At 39.3% G+C, this 24,519-nt stretch overlaps 1 protein-coding gene across 2 annotated transcripts; it reads left to right on the forward strand.

Annotated features, from left to right (window-relative positions):
* Positions 1-4: 4 nt before the first annotated feature.
* On the forward strand, positions 5-22,986 carry vps41 (VPS41 subunit of HOPS complex). Of its 2 annotated transcripts, XM_005922523.3 has the most exons (28): positions 5-222; positions 510-548; positions 6,014-6,121; positions 7,587-7,664; positions 10,382-10,456; positions 11,456-11,518; positions 11,608-11,673; positions 13,369-13,488; positions 13,574-13,720; positions 13,808-13,874; positions 15,030-15,127; positions 16,388-16,517; positions 16,653-16,768; positions 16,870-16,988; positions 17,351-17,432; positions 17,563-17,655; positions 17,739-17,866; positions 18,483-18,627; positions 18,728-18,769; positions 18,855-18,905; positions 18,990-19,127; positions 19,206-19,260; positions 19,341-19,481; positions 19,581-19,717; positions 22,202-22,301; positions 22,390-22,434; positions 22,528-22,607; positions 22,719-22,986. In XM_005922523.3, the coding sequence occupies exons 1-28, from the start codon at positions 202-204 to the stop codon at positions 22,797-22,799; spliced, it is 2,565 nt and encodes an 854-aa protein (XP_005922585.1). In that variant the 5' UTR covers positions 5-201; the 3' UTR covers positions 22,800-22,986. The 2 variants fall into 2 exon arrangements, with proteins under 2 accessions (XP_005922585.1, XP_042076916.1); XM_042220982.1 differs by lacking the exon at positions 510-548.
* The last annotated feature ends 1,533 nt before the right edge of the window (positions 22,987-24,519 follow it).

Here is a 24,519-nt window from a genome sequence, read left to right on the forward strand (position 1 = left end):
CTTGATACTCGAATTCAAGTCATGTGATTTAGCTTATGACTGGAAGCAGGTTTCGACAACAAACATCACTTTGCTGTCACGTAACAGCGGGTGTTTCTGAGATGAAACGAACCTTTAGCGGAGATTTAACGGATATTTTAAAAAATATTTGTTAAAGTATTATAGCTGTTACCTTTGGATATATCGCTAAATAATATCACAATGGCGGAAGTGGAGGAGCAGGTAAGCTCAAAATGCTAAAGCTAGCTAGCTAAATGTTTCTGTTTTAAACGCACTTACATCAAAAATGCATTCAAAGTGTGCCTGTGAGAGCTGTCTGCTGTGGTTTCATTTGATTTAGCTTCTCATCAAGCCATTCTCTGCTTGGAAAGCTAACATTTTAGGTGCTAATTTAGCTTTGCAGTTGTTTGGTATATATTTAATCTCTAAATAAATAGTCATGGCCTTTGAAACCAAGCTTTAACATTAATATATTTTTTTAAAGCAACCCAACATTTTTCTGCTTTTAGGTCAGACATCCAAGTGAGGAAACCACAGATGAGTCTGAGGTAAGAATCAAAAATACCTCATCATTTTAGCTCATCTAAGATGAATTTATTTTAAGAAATCTTGATATATATTTAAAAATAATAATAACTGGAAAAAATGGACTTGAATGTGTCATGCAGTTGCACCAGTATGTCAGTGTAGACATGCATCACCAATAATATACTGTCAGTGACAGAAGTGTTCATATTTCCGTCAGGTTTGGATGCTTTTTGAAATCTCTGCCTACTGAAGGGGCTGTAATACATAACATAGCCTTTATCAGCACAGCTTGATCCCTAAAGGATCTTTGTCAGGTTCTGAGAGGTGTCAAACACTCATGAATTACATATAGCTTTCCAGATCCATCAATATTATGACTGAACTCTGGCATGTTACAGTACACCTGTGCTTCGGAGGATCTCACATGGGCTGAATAAAATATAACATTACACATCACGCTGACAGGAAGGAGAATTTTTCTTCATCGGTAGCAGAGGATGGAATCATATATAAGATATATGCTGCATTTTGGACACCTGCACCTTTCTCAAGCTACTACTTTTTTTCTCAAGAAATAAACCAGACTTGTAAATAGTGGTCTGTCTGTGCACCATGTGTTCAGTAGTCATGGACAAACACTCACTGGACTGTGGGATTGCAAGTCTCCTCTGAGTGGCTGCTGCAAACAGGTGATTATTTGCTTACAATATTGCAATATACTGTAGCTGGCTGCTGTTGTTACCAGCTTGACAGCAGCCTCGCTAGATGAAGGCAGCGAGGGGCTGTTTGCTCTACACTCTACTAACAGAAGAGATGAGCAGGGTAACAATCTGTCTGAGCAGTGGCTCTGGAAAGTCAGAGGCATTCTCTTCATCAACGTCATGATTTGGTTAGATTAGTCTAATTTGTAATAACATAATACAATAATAAGCCTGATTTGTAAGTGCTTTTTAGTATGCTCAGCGGATCAAACCCTTAAAACGATAGATTTAAGCAACATATTAGTTGACTGATTGCACCAATTTCCCCCTCTTTCTGCCTCAAACAAACTAACATGGTTAGATTTAACAGCTACAGCGTTCCCCTTAAAAGCAGACAAATGGGCGAGTCTTGCTTGAACCTTGAACATTAAGTTAGATGATGACACGAGGAGTCTCATTTAGCTCAGCTGTCAGTAGATGGAGAATATGGCAAAAATGGTTACAAATCAAAAGAAACCCCAGCAGCTGAAAAACGAAAGGGTGAGTTCCATAAAAGCCTGTCAAAAAATGTACTTTTGTGGTCCCGAAAGCACATAAAAGGTAGAGAATGAAGGGTAATAAATGGAAGAAAAGACATCATGCATTGTATTTTTAGCAACTTGCTGGACCACTATAAGGCTCTAAGTGCTCTACATGATTCTGCCACTCCTTTAGAAGCAAATGAAATGGTTTAATGCATATTTTAGCTTAGTTTAGTTTTATTCAGTCATCACATATTGCACAGACAGTGTAAACAGCACACAATAAATCAGGATCTCTGCACCATGTAGTGACTGAACAGAATCAGGCAGAAGCAACGCTTCTGTAAGCCTAGACTGCGGTCTTTTAATTCCAGAAAGAATAAATGGGAACAACATAATCATTCACACCCTCAAGTGTCAATAATTGATGATGTCTTTGTGCTACTGTTGGAAAAGAAAAAGCAAATTAATTAAATTCATTTTAGCAATTTTCAATAATTTAACCTCAACACTAGAAGTTCACTTTGAGTACCACAATCTAAAAGCTAATTTGTTAAACAGCATTATGAACACACTTTCATTTTATGGACAAAGGACCAAGCTGATGTCAGCTGGGAAAACAGTTTAAGCAAAGTTTTTATAGCATGTTATATGCTGGTTTCATAAACGTAGGTCTTTGGACACGACCCATGCAAATCAGGAGTTTGGTGGGAGTGCCACCAGCATGCGTGCTAGGATTGAAATTCATAAATGCAGTTAAGTTCAATATAGATGTTGATAATGACATCAAGACAGCCACTGTTAATATACTGCAGGTTGCGAGACTGACAGGAAATGATGATGTATGAATTTGACAAGTCTATTACTGAATTTGGGATCGTGGGCAGTATAAAGCTGCCACTGATGCTATGATCAGGATAAAGGTATGATCTCCAGTTATTTAAAAACAAGAACAGTCCTGCAAACAAATGGGCAAAGTTAGAAAACATTGGTTTCAGAGCTGTAAAGAAATGGCTTTAATCCACCCAAGTGGACTGAAACAAGCAAATATAATGATGGAAAAAAATTATTACCAGACTCTTGATTTTGTTTGATATAGGCAGGAACCCATGCAAGCACTGAAACATACAAGGTGTGCTTAACTAGGGTACATGATAATGTTAACTTTGTGTATTTTATCCTGTACATGCCCAGGTGTGACATGTATAGCTCAGTAGTTTGTGTCTAAATGCTACGTTTCTGAATGCCATAATTCATCGAAGATCATATTTTGAAATGTAAATTGATAGTTTATATATGACAGTTGTAAAACTGTTATTACTGTGTAACAGTGTGTCATAAGCACCTTGTCCTGAAACTGTTTGGTCAAAAATCTTCTTTTAGTGATATTCGTTCCCTTCTTAATCAACCGGAAAGAAACAAAACAAACAGCAAATGAGTGACTTCGGTTTGAATATTGTTTGCATTATTTTAAATAAACTGAATCATTCAGTGGATCAGTGTGAACCTAATAACCAGCCGTGTTAATAATGCATGTGGCTGTTTTCTGTAATAATGGATTGAATTTGTTTTGTTTTAAAGGTCAGTCCTCACAATAAGAAATGTGAGGAAGTGAGCGATATGTTACGTAATCTTTTAATATACCCAGTTGATTACTGTTCATATCTTTTATTGTTGTTAACATGCAAAAAATGATAACGAAAAACCTGTAGCAGTGCGTCTTCTCTATCATAATTTATGATCAAGCACAATGCCTAGAAGCAGAAATACTCAGTGAGGTGGTTTGACAATCTTGGTGGAGAGCACTGTGTATGGCCTGCTGTGTTGAGTTGACTTTAAAGGCTGCAGCATGTGATTAATATAATTTTTATATATACTATGTGTTGATCTTTCCCTTACTTTGCCACCTGTGTGTAAACTGTGTTTATGACACATGATGATTTGTTGTTTGTCTTAATAATACTGGGTACACGCCTTCGTTTCTCCAACTAGTGTGGTCCTCGCTGTGCAGTATATTTAAAGCTGAATGTTTTCCTTCATGCTCTATTTTAACAGCCAATACTAAAAGAAAATGGCAAAAATGGTTACAACATCAAGGCCAGCTGAGTAGTTGACAAAACAAAGAGCAACTTACAAGAGATGGCAAAAGTTTTAAAATGGGTAGTTTCTCTGTGGGGATGAAGTTTGCCTTTGTTGTTTGATACGCCTTTGAAACCCGTGACAAATGCCCTCGCATCAGAAATCTCACAACCAGAATACACAGGAAATAGCCTAGATATGGCGTTGTTGAGTGGGAAAGGATTGTTTTTGAAAATAACATTTTTTCCACGCTATTGTCCCCCACCTCCAACCCAGTAGCACATAATGGCAGACAATGTTTTGAGTTGATGCACCCTCTGGGCAGCCACAGACTGTGCAGCATTGGTTATAAACTGAATTATGAGTAATATTCAGGCTGTGACTGGCCGCAAATGTTGACTCAGGCTGGAAAGTGTAACACAGTATAATACCTTAAGTTTGCTTTATGAAAAGACTATAAATTCATGTATTTCACTGGGGATGAACAGTGTCATGAAAAGATGTTGCTTTTATTGTTTTATCAAGCATTTCATGCAAGGTGATGGAAATTTTGTCTTTGTGCATACATCCCTCTATACACATATGTTCATGTACACAGGCTTCAAAAATGGATTAATCACAGTTATTGGAGACTGAAAGCTGCAATAAATGCTGCTGAAAGGAATCCCAGTTATGCTTATACAGTAAATTTGTGCATTACCTGCATATTAGAAATGGATAAATAGCAGTGAATTAAATTAGATCGGTTAAAGCAAAACTGCCAAACATTTGACAATTTTGTCTGCTTTTAGGTTCTCAAATGTGAGGATCTTATTCATCATTTCATCATTAAGTATAATGTAATTCAGTGATTGAAATAGCTGTTGTTATAGTGTTGTCATATTTTTAACTGTTTTCTCACTTTTGATGAACAGAATAATAATTCAAAGTAAAAAAAAAGCCTGATTGGGCTACAATAGAAATTTTGGGTGTTTGTGTCATTTTGTTGTTATTTATTCCTCCAGTTGTACCAGGGGAAAAGGAATAAAAGGAAATGCTCTTTATAATAAATAAAAAAACATCACTCAACTCTTTATCTCAGTGTCTTTTAAGGGTTAGGTTAATATAACCCTATTTGGCTTGAAGTGGCATATAATGATAATAAGATGATTATGTGATTATAGTGAGATAATGATGTGTGGGAAAGAATATCGGTGCATCTCTATTTTAAATGAATATTTTATTATTTTCAAATTGAATGAAGATGAATGTGTTTCCATGTAATCATCGTCTCATTCAGCTATTAGGAATTCATGCAAAAACTAATAATTTGCAGCAATTTGTTGATCGGCTGTTAGTACTTCATTATGATAAGTGTGATAAGTGATAAACTCCAATTCTAATCAGTTTAGAAAAACATTAAGCAGGGATGTCACAATACCAGAAATTGAGTAGTTCCAATACCAAATGTATTAAATGATTCTCAATGCCCATTTAAATACCGTGGTGAAAATAAAAACAAAATTATTATTTCATTTACTTAAACATAAACTGCTTTATAAAATTCATTTCAAATTGTGTTGGCAGGTGACTTGCAGCCTATGTACAGACTATGATATCTATTATTTTATTTGTATCTTCTGAGAAGCACAGGTAAATTCACTGACCTTCAAGTGATTTTGCTTACATTAGTCATATCACTATAACCAAAACAAGTATTTAACCATTTTTGGTGCCCTCTTGATTGTTTTTGTAACAGTGACATTCACTGTTTCTCATAAAAACAAGCTCAATTTGTCTTCTCGAGTAATGATGTGTTTCTCCTTCTCTGTTATCTTAGTTCACACATCACTGCATTTGTTTTCTGTCAAAAAGGATAAAAATGGTGTAAAATGGTCTTTATGTCTGTTGGTATTGTGGTGCACAAAAAGATGCAAATCAGGGACTCGTGTGTAAAAATGTTGCTCCATAGAGCCCCTAGTGGTCAGAAACTAAATAAGGCACCTTTAAGATGTAACGTTGGACAAATAGGGATTTTTGTCATATTTTGTAGCACGTGTTTCATAAAAATCAGATTTTAATATACAACATCAGGTTAGGTGGAGATTTTGCATATTTCTTTTCACTGCAGTGATGATTTGGGGGGTTTTAGGGAACAAGAATAGCGGTTGGAAAATATCATTAAGAGACTGCTTTCTTCACCAGGAGGAGGACAGCGAGGAGGAGCCCAAGCTGAAGTATGAGAGGCTCTCCAACGGGATGACAGAAATTCTCCAGAACGATGCAGCCAGCTGTATGACCGTCCATGACAAGGTAGAGGTTATGATCCACCACCTGCAGGGGCATTTCCGTGTCAGGTTCACCCATCTCGCGCAGACATTTCACATTGTTTAGGTACACATTTGAGAGATGTCAGCTTCAAAGTTGGATTTCTTCCCTTCTGTTGAATCTGTAAAGGCAGACCCATTATTTTCTCACCTTCCCCTGCTTGTCCCTCTCAGGGAGGTGAATCAGAAGGCATCAGGCACCATTGTCTTCTCCTCTTTTTATTCCCACTCTTACATATTTTTTGCTCCTCGTCTCCCTTTGTTTTTTAAGAGGGCCACTCTCGGCGAGATGGTTAATCATCGTGGCACCAGCGGCACACTTGCACGCCTGAGCAGAGCAAAAGTCATACCCAGTTATGTCTCCTCACCTGATGTTTTATTAACCACTATTGATGTTCGTGTATTTGTTTGTACTTTGAGGATTCTGTTCCCCCTTTTTTCCTTCTTTTAACCTAAAAACAGCAACTGTGCCACAGAGAGAGAGACTGCTTTGCTGAAAATTTAAATTTGATCTGACTTGTCTTTCTTCTTGGGATTTCTATGCTTATGTACTTTTTGCCATCCAGCTACCTGTGTGGTCACACCACCACTACCCTCCCCCACCCTCCTCTTCTGTGGCAAACTCCCACAACCCTAAAAGCCACCGACAGCACATACTGCCTTATGTTGCCTCATATTTTAAGTGTCTGAATCGGAATTTCATTTGAACAATTCCATTCTGATAAATCCCTTTAAAAGTCGCTCCGCCTCACAAGGTTGAACCCTTTATTTATTTATTTTTGGTTATTTTATTTGGGGAGATTGCAGGGGCTCTGTCTGACATGCTCAGCTGTGCCTGTAAATATAAGCATTTCATTATAGACTGCACTGAAGCATGCTGGCCTCGCCGCACATCCACATGCTGGTCTAGAAGGGAGGGGGATTAGGAGGAGGGCATGGAGCAGGGGCTGGGGTGGAAGAACACACACTTAATCTAATGCCAAAGCCCCCGGTTTCTATAATTTTTTTGTCCCAGTGGACTCGTGTACACACTCGCACGCACACATACATATGCACACGTGCGCTTCTGCCGAAGCACAAGACACGGAAACCAGTTGCTGCTCAGTAGAAATAATAGCCTTGTGCTGGGCAGGGAGGTGATTGGGTTGCATGGGAAGAAGTCAGATGTACAGTGCATTTATTATGCTTAAGCATTTTAATTTGAGGGGGAAAAAAATGCCATTTCACACTGTCTGCTTTAATAAATAGGGCTTTTCCACCCCCTGCAATTTCACAGTTTTGCCTCCAAGCCCACCCAATCCCCACTTTGCCCATGCCACTGCAGATCCAGGAAATATTTTTTTATCCTCTCCCACAGCCGTCATAAACACAAGAATTTTTTTTTCTGGAAAATCTGGAATTGATTTCAGGTGTCTTCTGGTTTAATTTACATTACATTTGTCTCCTTTCAGTTTCTCGCCTTAGGTACTCATTTTGGAAAGGTCTTCCTGTTGGACATCCAAGGAAATATTACTCAGAAGTTTGAGATTGTGAGTACATTAAACTGCTTTGGGTTACATTAACCAATTACTTGAATTTAAAACACTTTTTAGCCTTGTTAGCTCAGTGGATGCAATGAGAGTCTGCTGTTTATGTTACTAACTACATTATATTGTTGTTCTGTTTGTTTATCAGTTGGCAGTCATGGTTTCGAGAGGAAAAGTTTTAATAACGCTGAGATTTCTGTTACTTTAACCTTTCATCCAGTGATGTCATCAGTTAGAAATCTGAATTTACTTTCTTGTGTAACTAAATACCTGTAAAATCAAAGTGATACTCATCTGCTGTACTTGGAATTCAATTCTACTTTTACTCCAAGACATATTAAACATGTGAAATAAAGAAATGAGCCAAAAAACAAACATATTAAAATAAAGTTAAAAAACAAACAAACATGTCAGAGGGCAAGAGCCATAGCCTGTATATTAAAGATGGGCAAAGTCACTTTGATGTCACCTTTTGGTTGGTGAAGTCTGATTTTTGAAACTTCAAACTGAGCATTTTGGCCATTTTATACTTAATGTACAGTACTGCATTAAATTTACTGCCAGGCTACAGCATCACTTCATACCCTACACAGTAGCATGAAACGAAAAACGAAATCCTGTTTTTGGTAATGAAAAAAAATTGTTTTGCCAGGCTGAGCCAAGTCAACATTTCAGGTTATTATCTCAATTTTAAGCTTATTTCATCAGAAGTTTGAATTAGTTAATTGAAGAAAAAAAACAGTTGTGACAATAATACAAAGCTTTGACTTCTGCATGGGAAAAAAAGTTTTTTGATTAGTGGAAACAAGATTGCATATAGCTTAACCTGCACATTCTCAGAAATCTGACTACAAGTTGCAGTGATGCAAACCTCAGCATTTGTAATTAGTCTGTTTGGTACTCATATCTAGTATAAAGACAGTATTTTGATTAGCACAAGGATACCTGTGGGGAACAAAATTTAGTAGGTTGTTGTTGTGTCTAGCTTGCTCATTATGCTAATAAAATAGCTACTTTCCTGCCAGTGCAGACAGTTGTTTTATTACGAGCTCTGAGAGTATGTGTTTAGACTGAAGTCTTCATTCCTCCATGCATTTCCTAACCTGTTGGAGCTCCAACATTTTAGTAGCTGCTGTTTAAGATGTATTAGCTCCAACATGCTCAGTTCAGTTTCAGCCCTGAGTCATGCACACCAGCACACATCAATATGTAAGAGACATCAGCATTAGTAATTCAAAGCAGCACTATAAATTTTCCTTTAGCTTTTTAAAACATGAAAGAAACATGGATATTCCAGAGCAATCAAGTACCCTGCACACTTGTTAATAACAAAATAAGCACGTCATGCTTTGTTATCATTCTTGACTCTAAAAGGAGCCAGAGTTTACCAAAGAACATCATTAGCTAATAAATAAATGGTAAATGGCCTGTATTTGTATAGCGCTTTACTAGTCCCTAAGGAAAGAAAGTGTTTACTGAGGTCACAGCTCGAGGAAGCTGACGACTGGATAACATAGATTTTTGCAACCCCATTTTTAGCCATTGTTTTTAGTTCTGCTGTCTTCAGAAACTGTATTTTGTTATATGAATGACGCAGAAAGCTTTAGTAGTGAGACAGACAGTGCTGTGGTCAAGACTGATACTGCTGTTAAATCATTAAAGGTCTAAGTGGAGTATGTATGGAATCATAATAAAGGTAAACACTGAGTCGAAAACCACAACTGGCTGATCAGATACCCAAAGAGGTTTTTGTTTGTTTTTTTCATTGTAAAAATGCAATTCTCCTCCTGGCTGATGAAACTTTTATATTCCTGAAAAAACTACCTAACAGTCAACAGTGTTAACTCGGGCCCTGCAGACAAAATAATACAGTTTAGATCCCATGTGGAAGCAAAAGGAGATATTTTGAGATTTCACGTAGTACCCTGAAGGAAGATTTCACACCCAGAAATGAGCTTGCCTCTCTCTAATTTACTCCTACTATTTTACTACATTACTTCCACTGATCTGGAGGGAATGAACTCTGAACAATAATTTAATTTACAAGTCAAAAAAACAAAACCAAAAAAACCCCCCCAAACAAAACAAAAAACAAAAACTCAGTAATCAGGGCTGATTTGGTAGGCAGGGAGGAGTGGGTTTACATTACTGTACCTGCACTCGTGTTTCCAAATGTCGTGCGCCTGCTGAGCATGTTGATTCAAGTGCTACTTACCAGAGAAACTTACTGCCAGTTTTTTAAAAAAATCATAACCCGAAACAGTGAGGTTGTTTCACAGAACAGGAGAGACACAGCTGTGCTCTAGCTGTTGGATTTAATATGATTACCAAATAGCTGAAGCAACTGCTTTGGAAAAATTGGAAATCTATGATAAGCAAAGCAACTTCTTTCCTCTTCAAGTCTACACTGAGGCACCGTCCTCACTTTAGGGACGTTTTTAAAGTAACATTTGCTGTAATTTATGCCATTTAGTTGATCCTTTTATCTTAAGAGCCCTAAATTTAAAAGCATCTGCAGCAGAGGGACCCCTAACATTTTCAGTATTAATGCACTCTCTATGCATTGACACATATGGGACCATGCATCCATTGCCTTTTTTTCTTTTTCCTGGCATTTCACTTAGTTGGGGTAAAATGTCAGCTAGCAACATTTGGCCATCCACTATGATACTCGCCCACCTCTTTAAAAAAAACGATGCCGTGATATTGTGTCTCCGCAGAGTTCAGTGAAGATCAACCAGATCAGTCTGGATGAAAGTGGAGAGCATGTGGGCATCTGCTCCGAGGATGGGAAGGTGAGATCTCTCCACTCATCACCGCTGGCTAGTGATCTCTGGGCCTGCAGCAAAAAATGAAATCACCAATCAGTGCTTCTCATCTTTCATAATTCATCCTCTGATTCATATAAACTCGCCTTATCAGCCTGAAACTTTATCATAATGATTTGGAACTAGCAGCGAATTTTTAGACGGCACTTCCTCCGCACTCGGTGCATTAACCTGGAGTTTTATCTTCTCCATATCTACACATAAGCCCCATATTTTTTTCATGATGCGGGAATTTATAAAAAGCTTGTAACAATTTTGAAGCGTGGGGAGGGGTGGGAGGGAAGGATTGCACTCAGATCCGTTGAGCTGTCAGTCAGCCATCAGCCCATCTATGGATACCCTCTCCATGTTCTCCACCTTGCTGTTATCTTGTCTCTTCTCATCATTACCACCATCCTTCATGGATTTTGCAGTCAAGATATGCTTTCTGATATCGCCCTCCCCCTGCTTCCAGCACTCTGGTGGCAAAAACAAGATCTTGTCGCGCAAAAAAAGTGGAGCAGACAATTAAAATCAATGCTATAGCAATTGTTTGCCCTCACCAATTCAGCTGGCTGATAATCCTTTGAAATCTAACTTAATCCTTAACCACTGCTGCGGTTCAAGAGATGAGATAGCGTCAGAGTTTTATATTATTTCCCCATCTTTTTTTGGTGGTGGTGGGGGGGCTTCAGGTAGAGGAAAAGTGGGCGTCATGTACTCTAATGGTACATTAAAGGCTACTGTAGCCAACTGAGGCTGTGGTCAGTCCACGATTAGGATTTCTGCTGTAAACCCTGCAGGGTTCGAAGAATCAACTGGCCCCACTAATTGGTGACCCAGCGGAGAAGTAGGGAGCCAATCAAAAGTCTTTTCTGACCACACTTCCCCCCGCTGACCTCAGATAGTTGCAGAGGCAGCAATTAAAGGAGAAATTTTGAGTTATTCACCTTTGCTTGCTGTTCTGCTGCACCGTCTCTGTTCCAGGTTCAAGTATTCGGCCTCTACACAAGAGAGGGCTTCCACGAGAACTTTGACTGTCCCATCAAAGTAAGTTTTTCTGCAGACTTGCAGTGTTATAGGATGGAAAATAGAATGAATAGATTTCGCTCTTCTAAACTGTTAAACGTTCTTCACAGGTGGTCGCATTACACCCTCAGTTCACCAGATCCAACTATAAGCAGTTTGTCACCGGGGGCAACAAGGTAGGTTTGAGTAGTACTTTTTACTTGTGCGCTTGTTACACCCACTTTTGTTTTGTTTTTTTGGGGTTTTTTTTGTTTTTTTAAACCGCCATTTTCAAGACATTTCCTGCCGCAATAATGCGTCCTGATTGTGTCCGGGTGAAACCGAATCCTGCACACCGTCTCGCTTTGGCTCGGCTGAGGGCGACGCGCAGGCCTTTGTCTGGTGTGAAAGGCTCTTACTTTTCTGTCTTTTCGCTGGAGTGCTCTCGGGAGAGCTGCCCATTTTCACAAAGTGCTGTTCGCTCAACAGTGTTTGAAAGGCAATGCTTCACAAGCACAGCAAATAGATGTCATTATCAAGAGGGTACATAGTCTTAGGATTTCCGGGCGCATACGGTGATCTCTCTCTGGAAGTTGCCTCCGCTGGGTATGTCATCGCGGAAGGTGAAAAGCATATTAGACATAAGATTTGTCATTTTCTGTTTTTTTTCTTCATCTTTGAGGTAAAAACAGCTACCTACTAGCGCTTGCCTATTACACTACTACAAGCTGCACCGATGTGGCGCCATTGCACAAACCACCTATAAATAAAGTGTGGTGACATTTATACAACAGGGGCGAGGAAAAACTTTTACCACAAAACTCCATTGTTATTGTTACTTTGCTATTTTCTTTCAATTGGCACTGATTTCTCTCAGTTCCAAGTTGTGAAGGCCTCCACAAGTTGCCTGTGATGAAAATCAATACCCCTCAACGGGAGCCACATCCTGTCAAAGGAAATTCAATTTTGTTTCCCCAGTTCTTTTGTCATATCATCTTTTTGTCGAGCAAACTGTTTATTAACATAGGCCAAATGTTGAATTAAAGAGCCTATACAAATTTCTCCCGGCCGCCTTGGTAATAATATGCACTTTTGGGGGGCTTTTTGTATCACTTTATATAGTGAGAACCGCAACAATGCAGGGAATGTGAACGACTTTGTCCTCCACAGAAGGTGCGGTGCAAGGCCTGAAAACTTAACTTAAGCTTTAATTCATGAAATAGCTCTCAGGGCTGTCAATGCCACATTGCATTGTGGTTAAAAACACACAAGCCACGCACATCACTCAAAGCTCTCTCGGAGCTTTCACAGCTTTTTCGAGACGGCACAAGAGTAAAGATGGTGCACGCAAAAAGTAATGAACTTATTCGTGTATCTTACATTGTTATCCACGGCACCTTATGTTAATGCCGTGTATCCATGTTATGATGAGAAGGATTCATTCATTCATTCATTTATTTGTTCATTTTCAGGCACAACAAATACCTATATTGAACATAAAATGTACAAAACAAAAATTGCCTGAAAAAGGAGTGGGACGAAGAAAACTTATGTATTAAATCAAAACTGTAATGCCTCATATTTTCAACACCATCTTCACAAATGATCTCGGCCATGTGGATGTTTAATGTTTTCATCCACCAGTGGAGCTGGTGAAGCTTCTCCCTCAGGTTGACTCACGTTGAGTCATCCATCTTTATTTTTTTTGTGCTTAAATGCTCCAAAGTGGGATTAAGTCTGCACATGTGGAGGAAAATAGGGCTTTACTTCATGATTTTATCAGACATAGCTTCCTAACTGCTTGTTCCAGTGTTCATCTACTGCCCTCTGTAGGCTGGGGTGTAATATTGCACCCTTGAATTAAATGTCCTTACTTTTTTCCCCCCTTCAAGCTCCTTCTGTATGAGAGAAACTGGCTGAATCGCTGGAAGACTTCAGTTCTACATGAGGGCGAGGGAACAATCACTAATATCAAATGGAGAGCTAACCTGATTGCATGGGCCAACAATGTGGTGAGATCTCTGTGACAGTTAAGCAAACCCCGATCCTTCTGTATGCACAGCTTCGTATGTAAAAATGCTGCTTGTTTACCTTCAGGGAGTAAAAATATATGACATCAGCACAAAGCAGAGGATCACCAATGTGTTGAGGGATAATGTGAGTTTGAGGCCCGACATGTACCCGTGCAGCCTGTGCTGGAAGGACAACACCACTCTCATTGTCGGCTGGGGTTCTTCCATTAAGGTTTGCTTTGTTTCCTGCTCGTGTTAATATTAATCACAGGCGCCGGCTGTGGCGTGCGTTCAGTCTAATCTTCTTATTTCTCTTCAGATTTGTGTTGTGAAAGAGCGAAATCCAACTGAAATGAGAGACCTGCCCAGCCGCTATGTGGAAATAGGTACAGAGCACACCATTTCGTCTTCCACATATGAGACCACTGAAAAATGTGCACACTCTGAGTCACAGAGTTAATGAAATCTGTGCACTGAGTAATATTTTTACATAAGTTAGAGATTGCAAACGTCCTCTGTGCCTCATAATTTAGCTCTAATTTTACATATCGTTGAAATCGTGTGGTTACGATATTGATCATCCTAGTTAATCCTATATTATTGATTGTGCTTCTGAGGAAAACTTCTGGCATTTACGTGTATCGTACTTTAACACATACCTCTCAGCTGAGCGTTGTTGCAGACCAAAAACACTCTCATGGCAATACTTCTCCGATGGCAGCAGCCTCTCTTCAGTTTTATCTTCTCGGTTCTTTTGTCATCTCTTTGTAAATCAATTTTTTTTATTAACATGGCCCAAATGCTGGATTAAAGAGCCCTCTCTTGGCGTCCTTGGTAATGTTAAGCGCCTTGAGATGACTGCAGTGAATTAGCGTTATATAAATTAAACTTAATTGAATTGAAAATGGAATTTTAGGTACTTCTGTGGGGCTTTTTGTTTCAGTTTATATAGTGATGATTGTAAAAATTCAGGGAATGTGAATGACGTTGTTTCCCAAGGCCTGAAAACTTAAATTGCAGTTCATGCTCCTCTGGCAAGACAAAGGCTCACACTGCAAAAACTTTTTGGGGGTGGCTTGGTTTTAAAGCTTGGGGCTGATCGGGGCACAAAGTATAGATGTAAATATGATATAATGGGAAATTTCTACCACGTCAACTGCAGACGAAGGCAGTGCTGCAAGAAGAAAGGGTCCTGTTGTTCAGACGGCTTTAGATAAATTGAAATGGCGCTCAGGTTCAGTCTGTGCATACTTTTAAGATGGAAAAACAATTAAATGAAATAAATGCATTTCATCTCCTTTTTCTGCTTTCTAAAGTCTTTAACTGAGAAACAAAAAAGTTTAATAGTTGCTTACTTTAGTAGTTGTAAAGCTAAAGGCTGCGTTATGCACGTATCCTTTTAAGTTCAATCGATGTATGAAAACAGAAGGACATTTGCGTATAACTACACAAAAATGTGAGGCATTAAAGGGAAGAAATATTTCACCTTGTTCTCACTCACTTTCTTTAAATGTGGATTGTTGATATTTTGTTTCTTTTAGTTTCTGCTTTTGAGACCGAGTTTTTCATCTGTGGGTTGGCACCACTGGCAGATCAGCTGGTCACTCTGTTCTTTGTGAAGGAAAACTCTGATCAAATGGTAACAATATTTTTTCTTTTAACATACAAGAAATTCAATAAGGTGTTAGGCATTTTTTGTGCATCTTTGCATCTGTCTATGACACTGGATTGTAAATTCAACAGTCAAGATGGAAGTGCATACTTTAAGCTTTAAATCAGTGGGTTTTCCAGAAAGGTTGTATTACTGTTTTATTCATAGTACCTAATTTTCAGAGTGACAGCGAGTTTCATTGCCAGGTGAGGCCTGTACCCCTCATCACTCCATGAGAAATTAAGCAGATAAAAGATCTGTAGTTGATTCCAAGCGTTGAACTTTTATGTGGTATCTTTTTAGTGGAATTCTCAATATGAAGTCCAAAGATGTGCAAAAGTGGTCTTCATTAGGCTAAAAAGCAAAAACCTTAGGAATAACTAAATTCAATCTGGTTCATTCTTAAAAAGAAGGAATCCACTGTCCGGCTGAGCAGCACCAAAAGGCTGAGAGACCAAAGAAGACGTTGATGATAAGTTATTTCTATGGTTATGAAAAAGAACTTTGGGACATGTAACCATGTCGGAAACACTCTCAAGGCAATAAATGTGTCGTTGTCATGGTCTACCATCAAGAGATGCCTTCATGAATGTAAATATAGTGTGTAAACCGCTGATTACACTCAAGAAGAAGGCCAGATTAGACTTTTTGGAAAATATCTAAAAGAGTCATGAAAAAGAAATGGAGGTATGAAATCAAGATTAACTTTTACCAGAATGATGGGAAGAGAAACAACTCATGATCTGAAGCATACCAGATCATCTGTCCAACACGGTGGAGGCGGTGTTATGGCATAGGCATGTATGACTGCCAGTGGAACCAGGGCACTAGTGTTTATTGATGATGTGACTGCTGATAGAAGTAGCAGGATGAATTGTGAGGTGTGCAGGACAACACTCTATACTCAGATTCATTCAAATGCTGCAAAACTGATTGGAGAGAACTTCATATTGCAAATGGACAGCGGTCCAAAGCAAACTGCAAAAGTAACCCTTCTTTTTTTTTTTTGTCTTTGACTACAAAGGATTTTTACCCAGGTGTTAAAAACAATCCAAATTTTAAAAATTATAATTTTTGTTTTACAATTACTGTTGATTGTATAAGAATAGCTGTAATTTCTAAACAATTAATGCAAAAGTTTTTGTTAAACCCTTAAATTAAAGCTGAAAGTCTGCAAAAGTGTGCACAACAAATGTGTAGGTGTTCAAAAACCTAAGTCAGATATAAAATCATTACATATGTTCGCAGGATGAGGAGTTATGTGCGCGGCCTCGTCTCGACATCATCCAGCCTCTCCCCGAGAGCTGTGAGGAGATCTCTTCAGACGCGCTGACGGTGCGCAACTTCCAGGACAATGAGTGCAGAGACTACCGCCTCGGTGAGACTGTAAAATCTGCTCCCAGAGAAATGTCATGCTGCCTTTTACTGCAGCCTGATTTCATTATGCATCGATTATCAAATGTCAGCTGTAATGTGGGAGTACGCAGAGGAATAAATGTATTTTCATCAACAGAGCATTCAGAGGGAGAGTCACTCTTCTATATCATCAGTCCCAAAGACATCGTTGTGGCAAAGGAGCGAGACCAGGACGACCATATTGATTGGCTGGTCCAAAAGAAGAAATACGAGGTTTGTGTTGTTGAATTTCATGAGGGTTGCTAAAGGTTAACGGCTGCAAGGTCAGAGTTTGATTTTGTGTCCTGTTACTGCGCTTTTAACCATGACATCAGGAGGCGCTGATGGCCGCGGAGATTAGCTTCAAAAACATTAAGAGGCACGACGTTCAGAAGATTGGAATGGAATACATCAACCACTTGGTGAACACGAGAGACTATGACAGCGCTGCGAGGTAAGTCCTGCATGTTTGCAGATGAGCAGTGTTGGCATGAGATATGTAAAGAACAAGATAATGTTTTAGGAGCTCAACCAAAGAAAGTGCTTAAGTCCCTCAGTGACTAATATATTGCTCTAAAATTTGGAGGTGATCCCATAGAACATAAAGCCTTTTCCCAATTTGTGTGACCCTGACCTTTGACTTAGAGCTTGAAGTATTACAAACTAAAATGTTGTATCTTTATTCATATAATTGGACCACTTATGCTTTCTCTTCAAAAGACCAAATGTAAAAAGCAGAATCTTCTTTTTATCATTTAAATGATTCAAGTGTTTTGTTTTTAATTTAAATGTATTTTTTTATTTACTTTTATTCAGAAAGTGTCAAAAGGTCCTGGGGAAAAACATGGAACTGTGGGAGAATGAAGTGTACAGGTTCAAGACCATTGGACAGCTCAAGGTAGGTTTTAATGGCTGTGCTTTGAAGGCATCACTAAAGTGGTTATAACGTTGCAATGAAGTGCGACGCTTGCCCTGTGGAAAGGTGTGTCTCTTATGCTGTATGTGGTGCCACTTCTGTCATGTTTCAGGCCATCAGTCAGTATTTGCCAAGAGGAGATCTGCGTCTCAGGCCGGCCATTTATGAAATGATCCTTCATGAATTCCTGAAAACTGACTATGAGGTAGGTTACACCCCCACCTGTCTGCAGTCTTGGCGTGATGAACGTATGACTGCTGATAGTGCGTGCTGCTTTTTTCTGTAAAGGGTTTTGCCACCCTGATCCGGGAATGGCCGGGAGATCTTTATAATAACATGGCCATCGTTCAGGCTGTCACTGATCACCTGAAGAGGGATCCCACCAACAGCACGCTGCTCACCACGTTGGCTGAGTTGTGAGTGGTCTTAACTTGAATATTACTTGAATATTGAATATTGAAGATTACGGCACGGAGGCCAAGTTTTTAGGAGCGATTCCATGCGTGTCATTCAGTCTGTAAACACAATGAATTCTCATAAAACTTTGTAAGGGTGTAGACTGCGGTAATGTCAACAATCCATTAATATAACTTAGAAACTGCTATGGTTACACCTGTGCTGTGTTTTCTCAACATATGCAAAGTACCATATGAAGATTTGACATGACATGATATTTTAAATCTTAAAAATGTCTTTAAAATATCACTTTTGACCTCTGACCTGTTCTTCAAGGTTGATCTGAAGGTCAAAGTGATCATAAGGCTATACAGAGCTATTTAAAACTATATTCTATATTTCTTACTGTTTGTATTAATAACATATAGTATATAGAATGATATATTTGGACCTCTGACCTCTTCTTCAAGGTCAAATAAGGTGAAATTTTTAAAAAATGTCTTTCATCTTTAACACTTTGCTTAAATTTCGACTGCCTTTGTTTATATTGGCAACATTTAGGAAATGATACTGGTATATGGGGATTTTAAATATGTTAAATTTGTTGTGAGTTGCTGGTGTTCGATGCTGTTTCAGGTACACCTACGACCAGCGATACGACAGAGCCTTAGAAATCTACCTGAGACTGAGGCACAAAGATGTTTACCAGCTGATCCACAAACACAACCTTTTCTCTTCCATCGAGGACAAGATCGTACTCCTCATGGATTTTGACAAAGAGGTAAAAAGTCATCACCGACTGATTTCCCCTTCATTTGTTACTTATAGATGTTGTTCTTATACATTTAAACCACTTAAACTGTATGACTTCATGTTGTCAGAAAGCTGTTGACATGCTTCTCGATAATGAAGACAAGATATCAGTAAGTACCCCTGAATTATTTGAATCTTCTTTATCTTCCTGATTTAAACAAATGATTCTGAGTGACGGATTTTTGACTCCAACAGATAGACAAGGTGGTGGAAGAACTAGCAGACAGGCCTGAACTTCTGCATGTGGTGAGTTATATTTGAGCACCTTAGGTTACTGAATTCAAAACAGATGTTATAATGCAGGGAGTTTGACCAGCCTTTTGCCCTCAGTACCTCCACAAACTGTTCAAACGGGACCACCACAAAGGCCAGAAGTACCACGAGAGACAGATAGGCCTGTATGCTGAATATGACCGGCCAAATCTGCTACCTTTCCTGAGAGATAGCACCCACTGCCCTCTTGAAAAGGTACATGTCATCCAATCATAAATTCACGTCTTTAGAAGTGAAGTTGGGTAACATAAGTCATTTTGTTGACCTCCTTAGGCTCTTGAGATTTGCCAGCAGAGAAACTTTGTGGAGGAGACAGTTTTCCTGCTCAGTAAGTGTTGATTAAGGATTAAGATTCGTACTCTCATTTGAAAAGATAAGGAAGAGCCTAATCAGACATGTTTCTCTCAGGCAGGATGGGAAACTGTAGACGAGCCTTGCAGATGATCATGGAGGAGCTGGCAGATGTTGACAAAGCCATAGAGTTTGCTAAAGACCAGGATGACGCAGAGCTGTGGGATGATCTCATCTCTTACTCTATTGACAAACCACGTATGTCACCAAATCTCCTATCGAGTCAGTCATGGTAAACCTGTGCATCAATAAATCTGAACTTCAGTTATCTCTTGCTTTTTACTTTATTTACTCCAGCATTCATCACCGGTCTCCTCAATAATATCGGCACTCATGTTGATCCTATTCTGCTCATCCGTCGCATAAAGGAAGGCATGGAGATCCCAAACCTCAGAGATTCCCTCGTGAAAATCCTTCATGACTACAATCTACAGGTCAGACATGTGTCCTGGAGATTAGCTTGAAATTTTTTCCACACCCTTCAGCCCATTTCAAATTTACTGGGCCGTTTATGAGATAAAGGACATATGCTTTAATATCTTAAGAAATAACTGAAGGAAATTTCAACAGTTCTTCTGTTTGTCCACATTTTGTCAGTCTGCTTTCTCAAAGAAATACATTGCCACAACTCCTTGGCTTAACCATCTTACTTTGGTGTGGTATGGAAAGCTGAAAGTAGTTCTGAAAAGAATGCAATCTATTTTTGACAACTCGCATCACAATGCTTCTTGGTGCAAACTACAGTATGTCCTCCTCACTGCAACTTTAAACTCTGCAAAAGCCAATCACTAGTCCGGATTAGACCCCTTGGTAGGGCAATCGTGATTTAAGATCCTATCGATCATTTAAAGCTTAAAAGACAGTTCTTTTCAATAATATAGTTGGTTCTAAGATCAAGGGACATATACAGAGTATAAAGAGATATAAAACCAGAGAGACATTTTAAATATGTTTGAATTAAGTTGCAGGTGTAGTCATTGGAGGTTTTAATAAACTGACTGCAGTGCTGTGAATAAGTACAGCCTGTAGAACCACCTTTAACATCAATAAGTTGAAGTAATTGTTTTCTGTTTAACTTTACCAGTCTCTCACATCATTGTGCTTGAATTTTGACCCACTCTTCTTTACAGCGCTGTTCAGTTCATTAAATTTTGTGGGCATTTGTTTATGCAGAGCTCTTTTAGGGACTCACTGCAGCATTTCAGTCAGCTTGAGGTCTGGGCTTTGAGTGGGCCAATGCAACACCTTGATCCTCTTCTTTTTTAGCCATTCTCTTGTAGATTTGCTGCTGTGCTTGGGTTCATTGTCGTGTTGCATGACCCAGTTCCAGTTGAGCTTCAGCTGTCAGACAGTTGGCCTCACATTTGACTCTGGAATACTTTGGTTTACAGATTAGTTCATGGTCAAACAATGACTGCAAGGTGCCCATGTGGCGTGCCCATTTAACACGCTAACAGAGGCCCGTAGAGTCTAAGATGTAGATAATGGGTTTTTTGCTATTTCTATGTCAGAATCAGAATCAGAATCAGAAAGGGGTTTATTGCCAAATGTTGAGCAGGTTTACAACATTAGGAAATTGCTGCGGTGCTTCAGTGCAAACATAGTGTCATAAATAGCACTTAAATAGACATGAAAAAATAAAAGTAGGAATAAGAATTAAAAGTGCTACGTAGAAAGATATGTGCATGAGATATACATGAGATATATACATGAGAATAAGAATTAAGAGTGCTACGTAGAAAGATATATACATGAGTGCAGGTGGTGATCAGTGCCAAACATGGAATGATGCAGTGACACAGCGTAGGGTCATGTGTTAGTGGTGGGAACAGTCATATGGTTATTGTTCATGTGTCCAACAGCAGAGGGGAAGAAACTGTTCTTATGGCGAGAGGTTCTGGTGCGAATGGACCGGAGCCTCCTGCCTGAGGGGAGCAGGTCAAACAGACTGTGTCCAGGGTGAGAAGGGTCAGCTGAGATCCGAGCTGCACGCCGCAATGTCCTGGAGGTGTACAGGTCCTGCAGAGATGGGAGTCTGCAGCCAATCACCTTCTCAGCAGAGCGCACAACACGCTGCAGTCTCTGTTTGTCCCTGATAGTGGCTCCAGCGTACCACACGGTGATGGAGGAGGTGAGGATGGACTCGATGATTGCAGTGTAGAACTGCATCATCGTCCGTGTTGGCAGGTTGAATTTCTTCAGCTGCCTCAGGAAGTACATCCTCTGCTGGGCTTTCTTGATGACGGAGGTGATGGTGGGCTCCCACTTCAGGTCCTGGGTGATGGTGGTACCCAGGAAGCGGAATGAGTCCACAGAGGTGATGGGGGTGTCAGTCAGGATGATGGGGGGGAGTGGGGCTGTGTGCTTCCTGAAGTCCACAATAATCTCCACTGTCTTCTGGGCATTCAGCACCAGGTTGTTGTGGCTGCACCAGGACACCAGATGTGCTCTGTGGAGCGAATTTGCTGGGACGTCCAGTCCTGGGGAGATTAGCAGCTGTGATGAATGTTTTCCACTCACAGTAGAATGATGAATCTCAAATCTTTTGGAAATTGGTTTATAAACCTTCCAACACTGAACTTTAAGGTCATGATTGTTGATGTCTTTCCTCCTTGGCATTAACTTACATTAAGCATTAACACACCTGAATGCTCCAGACCGGCAAACTGCTCAAACTTCTGCTTCTATAGATATGCTCACACTCACTGATGATCAGTTAATCAAGTGAGTTTGATTAGCAGCACCTGGCTGCTCTCTCATCTTCTTAATTCAGTAAAGATGTATGTTCTTTTTCATATGACTATACTGTTAGAATTTAATTTGACCTCATTGGAGGGTGGTTTTAAATTGCTCAATTCACCGATTTCTGTACCTCTTATCCTGTTTGTTGACAGCTCGTTTGATTTCTTGTTTCTAAGATTCTTTTAAGGGAAGGCTGCAAAAAGATCCTGGTGGCCGACTCCCTCTCCCTGCTCCAGAAGATGCATCGAACACAGATGAGAGGCGTCAGGGTTGATGGTGGGTGCGCTTTGGTGTTCGTGCAGCTCCTTTTGAGATTAGCTATATTAAACTGGACTCTTAAGAACGTTGCTGCTTTTCTTTTCAGAGGAGAACATTTGTGAGTCATGTCATGCTACAATTTTACCCTCAGGTGAGTCATGTAATGTAGGTGTATTCATCTGTTTTTAATGTTGTATTGCATTTGAAAACTCTTCTTTGCCAATTTTTGCAACGTGTGTTTCAGACATGGCCAAAACCTTCAACGTGGTGGTGTTCCACTGCAGGCACATGTTTCATAAGGAGTGTTTGCCATCTTCAGGAACAGTAAGTGACATCTCTATATGCTGTATCACTCTTTACACATTGGTGCTGGGGTATTTTATCTGAGAAGCTCAAATATGACTTCCTGTAACTTTTCGCTCTTTCCTGTCTCAGATTCCCGGGTTGCAGTTTTGTAACATCTGCAGTGCGAAGAGACGAGGGCCGGGAAGCGGAATACTTGAGATGAAAAAGTAATAAACGGTGTACTTAGAGTCTTATTACTGAACTCTCATGTCAACTCAGCGCATTGGTCAATAAATATTACTTCCCTTCAGTCACTCTACTCTAAACTTGCAAAAATCATAAATATTTATGTTTGACTGTCTCTGTACATTTACGTCTAATGACTGCTTGCTTCTGATGTGTGTGTGATAACCTGTATGAAAATTAAAATGGAATTAAAGCAGTTTGTGGTTTGTGTCTGATAATTATACACATCTTTGTTAAAATCCACTTCAAGCTAATTGGGTGGAAATGTATTCAAAGGTAGAAGATGGCTGCCACTCCCCGAGCCTGATTCTGCAGGAGGTTTCTTCCTATTAAAAGGGAGTTTTTATTTCCCACTGTCACCAAGTGCTTGCTGAAAGGCCTTGAGCTGAGTGCTTTTGTGATTTGGCACTATATAAATAGAGTTGAATTGAAAAGTAGAGTTTAAAATGTTATCAAAGTGCCAATAAATAATCTCAATGAGAACAAAGATTATTCTTTACTGACTGACAGTTTGTATTTCATTTACTGTAGTAGCAGTGGCGGAAAACATTTGCAGCTTCAGCAGAGATTCAAACTTCTGTAATGCAATGTACTTGATTAATTGGAGCGCAGACATTTAAAACTACTTGAGGCCTAACAGCCTGAATACACTGAATCATTTGTGATAGCTGGTTGTTACCTTTTTTGATGGATATTTTTATGAAATGACAGCTGCACTTTCAAGTTATGTTTTGTTTTTTTTAAAGGTTTGTCATGTATACCTCACCACTGTCTCGCTGAACTCTGCTCATAAACTTTAGCAAACTGCAGCACTTCACTTTTGTTCTTAAAAACCAGTACCCCCACACTAAAGGTGTTCTCAATTCTCATCTCACTCTTCAAGATTGCATTAAACAACTGAATTAAAAATGCACCGGGCTATCTCCCAGACATCTTGATACCGCCACAGGTTTGTCATCTGGACCAACTGCCTTTCCACTTTTCACCCTCTCAGCTGTCCTAACTTCCTCCCTACTAATCTTCTGCACTTCCTGTTTCACAAACTGTCCTCAAGCCATTCTTCTCTCTCTTTGATTTTCTTCCTTCATTAGCTCCTCAAAGTAATACTTCCTACTTCTCAGCACACTTTCTTCATATGTTTGTATATTTCCATTTCTGTCCTTAATGACACGAACATGCTGCACATCCTTTCGAATTGATACAAGTCCCTTTCTCCTTCCTTAGTATCCAGTCTCATTTAAATGATCATTAGAATTAAATAAGTATTTCAAGAAATTATATGCCACAGTAGAGATTTTTTAAATCATCATTCATTATAAGAATTTCTGAACAAGCATCAGAATCTGCTCTCCCATTATGCTCTCCCGTTCAGTCTAAAGAAAAGAATATTCGCAAAACACAAAAATAGAGTTTCAAATACAGTGTAAACAGTATAAATATATATATGTAGATATATATGTGTGCGCTTGAGTCATTATTTATGTTGTGTGTACGTTCGGTTAATAATAATAATAATAATAATAATAATAATAATAATAATAATGAGTAGACTGTAATTATCAGTATCAGTAGAAACCGTTTAAAAGCTGTGACTGAATTGGGTGATTAAATTTTCCTCTTCAAAAACTACAAATCTCGATTTTGCGGGCGCAATGAGCGCTTCTACGTCATATCCGCCGTTTCCCTCCGGAAGTACAGTTAATTT

Source organism: Haplochromis burtoni, unplaced genomic scaffold (genome assembly GCF_018398535.1).
Source record: "Haplochromis burtoni strain Fernald_Lab_line unplaced genomic scaffold, NCSU_Asbu1 Contig_58, whole genome shotgun sequence".
Lineage (NCBI taxonomy): Eukaryota > Metazoa > Chordata > Actinopteri > Cichliformes > Cichlidae > Haplochromis > Haplochromis burtoni.